The following is an 8,780-nucleotide window of genomic DNA, read 5'->3' as shown; positions in this document are numbered from 1 at the left end:
CTCCAGGTCTGCAAAAAACGTGTTACATTTTCAGTCAAGGTTACATAGATGTAAGCCAAGTTATATCTCTGGCTTGAGCTTAACTGTTATAACCATATTATTAATGTATAACAATATAACGTTAGGACATTTTATCTCAGGAAAATTAAAATAACCCAATTTCTTAAAAAACATGCACCATTTAGCATTTCATATTGAACAAAAGTCACATTTGTAGCTATCAGTTGAAATGACTTAGTTATCGTTGTTGTCCACAACATTGATGATTTCGTAAAAAGTCTATCTGTAGTAGCAGTAGTTTTTTAGAGGTTTACCAGACTCAGCCAGCGGTGCAAGCGGCGTAAGCAGCGCCGGGTCCAAAGATGACCATCTTGAGGTGTGGCCTGAGCATCAAGCTGGCAGAGTGAGGAACACAGAAAAGAATTGCCAAGTAGCAAGTTGGCCGTATAAAAGCAGGGGTGATGGCCTACCGCCGTGCGCCGTCACAAGACGCAACAGGACGAAGCCAATAGCGGAGCATTCGCCGAGCCACGTGATTTGCTCACCCCGTATTAATACTGTACTCCCAAACTGACCTACAGCCCAGTTGCAGACAGACTGACTGCCAGCAAATTTCTCCAAGGAACCAGCAAGACATCCATCTCATTATGAGATTTTTTTTTTTTTAAGACAACTGAGAGACCTCTTTTGTTCTTAAGAAGGCAACAGACTTCACCAGATTTACCTCATAAAAACTTGAAATGATCACACTTCATGAGCTGATTCATTCAAATAATAGTACTATAAATGGTAATGATAGGTTAAACAACATGGCAAGGATTTGTCGAGGCAATGGGGTATGTGAGCCATCACTCACATAAAATCTGACCTCATTGCACACTGAATGTTAGTTTAAAGAATGAAACGATAGAACATTTTACCTTCTGCTGTGGTGGTACACAAAAATGTGTACAAAGAAGAAATTTATTAAAATATTGTGTTTTTTAGGAAGCCAGAAGGCTGGCTGAGAACACCATGCGTTTGGAAAATGCTAATCATTCCTCCGCCACTAGCCAGTGCCCTGCACCGTAGCAGTCATATGCTCTTATATAAACTATTTACATACAATGGCAGCCTTTATTGGGCTGCAACAAGACTCTTTAGAATTCAGATCAAACGCCTCGATTTCCGCCTACCCCGGGCAAAAGAAAGAATCTGTGTGGACACAAAAGGCCTCAGCCTGCCACATTATTTATTGTGTTTGGCAGGGCAGGGCAGGGCAGGAAAGTGAAGGCAGCTTTAGACCTGAGGCACTGTCTTTGAGTCACTAACAGGTTTGCAGAATTATCCAAAAAATACATGAGCTGTTCAAAACAAAACAAACTGCAAGTCATAACCATGTCACATGTAACTGCCGCAATTCTGTAAGTTTAGCAAATATATTGTAACTATGAACTTTATAATCATTTTGTAGCAGGTGCTGTTCTTATTGACATTTTTACAGGGGGACTAATTATCTTAGCCTAAACTAATTTGACCAATAATTACCTTTGAATAAAATTAATTTCCGTTGTTTTGATAATATCCTTTTGTGGACACGTTTAAATCATACTGTACGCAGATTAAGACAAATATCCAGTCCTTTGGTTTAAAGCTTACTTCCCAGTTACAGTATGTCTCTGCCATCTGCTATAACAAACGAGAATGAATGAGCTTTTTTTTTTTTTTTATAATTCTTTTTAGCATCATCGAGATTGCACATTTTGTCCTGGTCAAACTCCTCCCTGTTACAGTAGAAACAATAATTTACAGTAGCAACAAAGTGAATGCAAGTGAAAACACAATGTGGTCATTTGTGGTGGATTATCAGATGACCTACAGCAGTTCACTGTGTCGTGAGTATTTCTGCGTCACTTATGACAAATGTAGTGGGAGGGTTTGGGAGGCCTGGCAATTCTTTCAATGAATTAAACCTCATTTATATTCCCTTTATAGAAGATACAGTACTGACAATACAGAGACGGAGCATACAATTGTAACAGTTTTATTATGACAGCGGAGATACAGACGATGTACATTTAAGATAATAGATCTGCCATTGTACAAGAACTCAACATTAACCAAGGCAACATGGCTCTAATAATGATTATCATGAAAAGAAAGTGATACATAAAAAACCCCATAGACCTACTGCATGTGGCACACAGACAAATCAAGTATCACTTAACAGAGACTAGAGACACACTTCCTCGTTAAGGAAATGCTAAAGAATAAAGTACAGGGGGAAATGTTATAAATAAAACAACCTGCACCACAATTAGATATCCATGTCCCTATACACTGACATAAAAAAATGTTCTTTTGTTTCACACTTTTCTATCAATGCTTCAAAGACAATAGTCACAATGTGTTAAGACTCTAAATAGATAGTTACAGTATGTTTAAAAGATCATAACAGAAGTTTTTTTGAGTTCCAATGGTAGATGTAAGAAAACATTAGCTTTACGCTCACATTCACTACACATAGCTTTGACTTTATGAACCGCAAGACAGAAAAATACACAAGAAAGCAGATACATGCTATTTAATGTGTACTAATCCAGCCAATGCCTTCAGTTTCTACTCAAAATGTTCATATTACATTACATTTTTATTTAAATAATTTATCCTTGTACTGCAAAGTGCCAATCACAGCAGTTTGTCCATGTGTAACCTGAAAGTCCACTGTATGTTCACTTGTACACATCCAGAAGCTGGATGGTTTATCTCTCATTTAAGAATCAATAAATGCTTGTGTTTCTGGGTGCTTCATGGCAGGGTTAACATTTGTATTTATTTATTTTTTTTTTACATTTGACATTGGTGTGCTGTCAGACGAGACAGACAAACACAACTACCCACATTCCGTGCTTTCTGAATTACTTGTTACTTTTGAGTATAGCACGAGATGAGGTATTTCTCCCACTCTGAGTCCTGCTTCTTCTTTTTAAGTTGAACAGTGTCTAAAAAGCAAAACACAAGATTGTGAGTGGAAAGGGCCGCTGCTCTGGTCATACATAGGCTATACTGCCACCTACTGTAGATGCAGTATTTAGGGGAAAACCATTTCCAAACTGTAACTCTACTTACTTATTTTCATAAGGCTGACATTCTTGAGTTTGTTGTGTTTTGCATGTCCGTTCTGGGCCAGTCTCAAAGACAATGATGCACCCCTCCTGGAAAAAAAAAGAAAAAAGAGATAATACCACTGTACAGTTAAGATGGTTTAGTTACTGGTCTTTAAATCGTACAGTATATACACATTGTAAGGTCAACGTAAGCATATATTCAGTCACTGTACTACTACTTCATTCAACAAGATAAATCATTTGTATAATGATTGCTGGTAAAATAAAACAAAAAAGACACTTGTTGGCAGAAACAACATTAGAGTCAATACATCTTAGCGACTTTATCAGCTTTTACAATTCTGTTAATTCTAACTCTGCAATTCACAATTGACTGACTGTTTCATACTGAAGTACCTCATAGCTCCGAGCTTTCCCTTTTCCAAAAACAGCTCGACTGTAACTTTGGGCCCCTGCGGGTAAAGTCTGGCATAGAGTGTTCTGTTGTGCACCATTGTTTTGAACCAGCCCACTGCCTCCTCAGACCAATCCTTCCCATTCACAGGCGTCACCTCGAGGGGGGAGGAAGCAAACAATAAATACCATGAACTGAGATAATTAATTTCCTTTTATCACTGCCCAATAGATAGGGCTGTGACTAATCATGTGGACAAACGCCAATACTGTAACAGAGTCAACACTCTCACAGCAGAGCACAGTATATTAACCATTTCCATGTATGCAAATCCTGAAAGGGATAATCTGCACGCCTGTTGCTGAAAAAAATCTTAACGTGTTTTTTGTGGTACTCTAGACTAACTTATGAAGCCAAACATTATCAGTAGGGAACCACTCACATTTGTCAGTGAGACCTGTACAGCCTGAAGAGGTAGGACAGCCATTTCTGGGGTCATCTCCTTGGTGTTCCACAGTGACAGGCAGGCTGTGTCACCGTAGTCCAGCCTCTTCACCTCCACCTTGATGGATGTCTCACTCCCAGTGCCATCAGTGGCATTATTATCTGGCATCCAAAAGACAAGAGAGCATGGCAAGGTTAAGCTTAAAAAACAAAACAAAACAAAAAACCAGGAAGGATTTCCCAAGTGGCTACAGGCGAGCAGAGTGACACTGCTACCATCTAGAGGTATGCATTTGTAAAACCATTACAGAAAACTGGACCCACCTTCACTTACTCCACATATCTTTGTCACCTGAGCTCTGCACCATTGTTCTTGCTTAGGGAACCAACCCATTACTTGGGTTCCAATGTCTGGAATGCGGTTCTGCTCGGCATATGAATTACTGGCTTTCCAGCTGCTGCAAATGAGAAAAAAAAATAATGACAACCAGAAACATGTGGATTATTAAAAAAAAAAAGAAGTAAAAAAAATCTACAAAGAAAGCGGTAATGAACATAAAAAGGTTAAGTGGCTCTGTAATTCTGTTAATGTGATCAAGGAATCAAGTGAGGGATAAGAAAAGCTGAGAAAAAGCAGATGACGTACTCTGTGACAAGGGCCTGCAGCTTTGTGATGGAGTCTGCGTGTTGGACGTAGAAGTCGCCTGGGCTCACAATATGAGACACCACGACTGCAGTCTCTTCAAACCTCCGGATCTGGAACTCAGCAGTGGTAATGGCGTTGACCACTGGTGTTTTTGCACCAGAAGATTGGCTAACATGTTCAGGTTCTGTGCACTGGAGAGTTTGGGTTTCCCACTGGGCGTTTAGACAGAAGTTTTCCACCTTAGCGGTTGTATTCGGGCAGTCTTTTTTTCCCAAGGGGCTCGCTTCGGAGTCTCCGTGTCCCACCTCTGTGAAGATGTCTCCAATATCCCACAATTCAGTCTTTGTTGAAATCACACAAGTGTAGGTCAGAGAGCCACTTGATTCCACTCTTTTTACCCTGAAGATAGGGGCTTGGTTTTTTATGTCTGCACATAATGTTTTCGGAGCTAGTGCATTGATCAGATCATCCGTCACAACATGTCTGAATTGGTAGCTTTGTGTTTGGATGGTAGGCACCTGTGACCACATTCTCTCACTCCTCTCCGTGACAGTGGCCTCTAGTGCACCCATGTTTTTAGCTTTTGTTCTGAGGAAGTGAAGCAGCTGAGAGGATGTTTGTTTTTGGTGTTGCACCTGGACATCATCCACACATCCCCAGCCTATTAGTGGTGTTATTTTCATTGGTTTAGGGTTACTCGTCTCTGGCAGTATAGCTTGTATGGGAGATAGTAGTACTGGTGGCCTCTCTGGGTTAATCTTGGGTCTCTCAATAATCGCAGGTGAAAGAATCACAGCATCTGATGGGCCTGCCTCTTCAAAAACAACAGCGTGTTCTTTTTCTTCAGCCTTTAAGTGAGAGGATGAGCTCGTAGTCGCAACGGCGCTGTTGTAGCTGGACGAGATGCTGCCTATCATGTCATCCTGCTGGACCGCTGCAGGCTGGGAGATGGGGAAATGTTTTGACTGCTGGAGGGACAGTGTGGCTCCAAGCACCTGGACCGCTTTGGCTATAGAGCTCGCCATGAGCGAGTTCTGCAACATGGGCCCAAACTTGAGAACTTCTGTCGTTAGGATCCAATTGTCTCCGAGTGGCAGAAGTTGATTTGTTCTTACTCCATTTTTGACAGTAGGCTGGACAAAAATGTTTGCCTCTGTAAAGATGAGAAAAGCAGAAAGCGAGTGCTTTGTTAAATGAAGGCGCACTAAATAAAAAATGTTTTAATCACACACTGAATACTTAAGTAATGCTGGTGATAGATAAGGCATTTATATTATATCAAGACATCTGGTACACTGGATTTGCACCTGGATATTTGCAATCTCACATTAGCAGCTAAAATTATATGATTAATACTTGACTTACCAACTGTGAGATCTTTTAATAAAGCTGAGAGCTTGTCAATGGCTTGGCATTTTGTATCCAAAGCTTTTGCGAGATCACCGAAGTCACTAGTGGGAAAAGATGAATTCAAGAATTCTTGAACCTCTTCGTAGGCCTGAGGGTAAAATGAAACAAGCTGAAGTCAGGGTTCCCACACCTTCTTAAACATCAAATTCAAGGTAGGGCTGGGCAATATATCGATATTATATCAACATTGATATATGAGGCTAGATATGGTCTTAAATTTTGGATATCGCAATACCGTGATATGACCAAGTGTTGTCTTTTCCTGGTTTTAAAGGCTGCATTACAGTAAAGTGATGTCATTTTCTGAACTTACCAGACGTACTAGCGGTTAGTATTTGCCTTTACCCATTTAGTCATTGTATCCAAGCTACTGGTGATTATTTACACTGCAGTGTTGCGATTATTTGCGTTGCTTTAATCGCGGGATCATATTGGAATCAAATGTGTTTAATCGCGTTACTCACGCTACGGACGTTTCCCGCCAGTGTAGACTTGTAGGCACCAACGTTTATTTCCGTCGTCAATATGGCCGAAATAACCAATATTGCTGCTTTGTACCTGTTGCTTCCAGCGCTATTCACGCAGATTTAGCCGTTTTTCAATTGCAGTAAACTGTTAAAAAGTATGCCGAAATTACTATATTATGACAATTTGTAAAAAGTCTGAATTCATACTGTCTGCAAGACGCCAAGCAAACAACTTTTAAAATCCTTGTTTTCTGATTGAAGTTAGGATCGATCAGGGCTATGCTAGCATTGTAGCTGCTCCATCAACAACAGAAACATAATTTCAACATAACTTTCAACATAACTTCCCACTGCTTACTTTTCCAAAAGAAAGCTCCTTTTTCGTCCAATCTCTGTACAAATAATAAGGTACTAGAGAGCTCTGGGTGCTCACAGACAGCTATAATTTGTTCTTCCATTTTTGATTCAACAACGTTGGGACATTAGGAGAATATAAACACTGACAGGATTCTGCAACACAGCGTCACACAAATTCTTGCTCGAGTTAAAATATTGTAACAAATAGCGAATTTCGTATGCTTGCCTCATTCACGTTATGTGCGCTGTCCCAGCAAATTTGCGTTTATTCGTGTCTTTGCATTGACTTTGCTGAAAATGCAGGCGTGTGGACGCACCATAACTGCAAAATAATATATTGTGTAAGTTGACCGGTAGAGACATAGCCTATTTCCTTAAACCTACATTGTGTAATTTTTTTGAGTTGATTCCACTTTGTTCTTTCACAAATATGTGCTCATTCATGTGTAATTACTTCCACCAACTAATCAAAGTATTCTTGTAAGCGTAGAATCTGACATTCAGAATCATTCAGAATACAGACGAGCGACTCGCTCGACGGCAGCCATGTAGCGCCTCCATCTTTAAAATACATTAGCCAAAGAGGGACACACCTCCGCCTTTCGCCCTCTTACACCTATTGGCACCGTGAGGAATGCAAGGGGGAGACTACTTGCCGGGGAAGCAAAAAAAAGAGAATAAAAACGACAACGCGACAGGCAAAGAAACAAGACCAAAGTTAATATTGGAGTGGCTAGAACAGCTGTGTGCAAACGATGGAGAGAGCTAATTTCGGGTTCGGCCACCATAGGAGGAAGGGCTAGAAAGTAATATTCAGTTGGTTGGTAAATGGGAGAAATTCTTACACAATGTAGCTTTAAGTAAAAAAAAATAATATCAAAAGAACTTCAATTTCTATTCTTGCACAAAATATATAAATTCAAGCACTTTGAACGACCTGTGATGTGTATTTATGTCTATATTCAATAACCCAAGGACTTGATTTTTTCCCCCTCAAATTCACAAATTTTCAAGGATTTCAAGGAACCGTGGAAACTATGTGAAGTAATGTTGAATGCAGAAAAATAATTTCAGTTTATTTGAAAATACAAGTACATTTTAGTGCCATATTTATTAGTTGATACAGAAAATGTATCTTTGGCTCTGAGAAACTGTAACGTTAATAAGTCCCTATTTTCTGACACCTTATTGACTGCACATTAATCAACTAACGTTAACTATAGTTGGAAAAAGTATTAATCATTACTGAAAATATGCATTGATTGTAGCTCTGGCAACAAGTACATGTAATTTTCTATAGTGCTTAGTTTCATTAAAATTTAGCAATCTCTGCCAACTAGCTAAATTTACTTGGCTAGCTAGCTAACGTTACGTTATCTGTTTGGGGTAACGTTTAGGTTAGCACGATTTAACCATGTGGCCTGTTACATAGCTAGCTAGCTAAGGTTAGCTAAATTAATTTTGGAGATAGTTTGCTAACGTTAGCGATAACCTGATATATAGCTAAATATCTGTGACATTAGCCAACTTACCTTGTTGGTGAGTTTAAGAAGTTCTTGTTCAAGTGTATTCCGGGCATTTTCCAGCATAAACAGTTTGACAGTTAACTGCACTTTCTGGGTGATTATGGAGGGGTGCTGCTCGCGGTGAACAACCTGCTGCTGAGGAGTCATGGTCGCCTGGGACGGACTGGAGCCCGGGCTCTGACGCCACCTTCCGCAATAGGTAGCTAACGTTAGCTAACTAGCTAGCCAAAATGGCAATGAAGTTGTTCGCTATGTGCAATTTTGACTGTGGACGGCGTTAGGTTTCTGGTTCTGGAGGTTCATCTTTTTCTTGTCCTCGATGGTTTCTAACTCCAGCCGAAGTTGTCAGTGTAGTGATCCTGCTCTTTCTTCAGCCACCGACCGACGGAGGTCGATGAGAGCTTGTAACCAAAGAGATGCTCTTCATGT

At 40.1% G+C, this 8,780-nt stretch overlaps 1 protein-coding gene across 1 annotated transcript; it reads right to left on the bottom strand.

The window, feature by feature from the left end:
* Positions 1-2,808: 2,808 nt before the first annotated feature.
* Positions 2,809-8,498, bottom strand: LOC144524974 (uncharacterized). Its single transcript, XM_078261463.1, has 8 exons — positions 8,358-8,498; positions 5,957-6,089; positions 4,592-5,744; positions 4,270-4,403; positions 3,944-4,107; positions 3,504-3,658; positions 3,109-3,194; positions 2,809-2,981 (listed from the first exon to the last, which is right to left on the bottom strand). The coding sequence occupies exons 1-8, from the start codon at positions 8,496-8,498 to the stop codon at positions 2,905-2,907; spliced, it is 2,043 nt and encodes a 680-aa protein (XP_078117589.1). The 3' UTR covers positions 2,809-2,904.
* Between the last annotated feature and the right edge of the window lie 282 nt (positions 8,499-8,780).

Source organism: Sander vitreus, chromosome 10, assembly GCF_031162955.1.
Source record: "Sander vitreus isolate 19-12246 chromosome 10, sanVit1, whole genome shotgun sequence".
NCBI classification, from domain to species: domain Eukaryota; kingdom Metazoa; phylum Chordata; class Actinopteri; order Perciformes; family Percidae; genus Sander; species Sander vitreus.
The sequence above is the reverse complement of the archived record's forward strand: the minus strand, read 5'-3'. Positions and strand labels throughout refer to the sequence as shown.

Coding starts and splice junctions, on each gene's coding strand:
- LOC144524974 (XM_078261463.1), bottom strand. CDS start 8,498: ATGACTCCTCAGCAGCAGGTTGTTCACCGCGAGCAGCACCCCTCCATA. Junction 5,745..5,956: donor ATTAAAAGATCTCACAGTTG/GTAAGTCAAGTA, acceptor TCATCTTTACAG/AGGCAAACATTTTTGTCCAG. Junction 3,659..3,943: donor TACAGGTCTCACTGACAAAT/GTGAGTGGTTCC, acceptor TCCCCCCTCGAG/GTGACGCCTGTGAATGGGAA.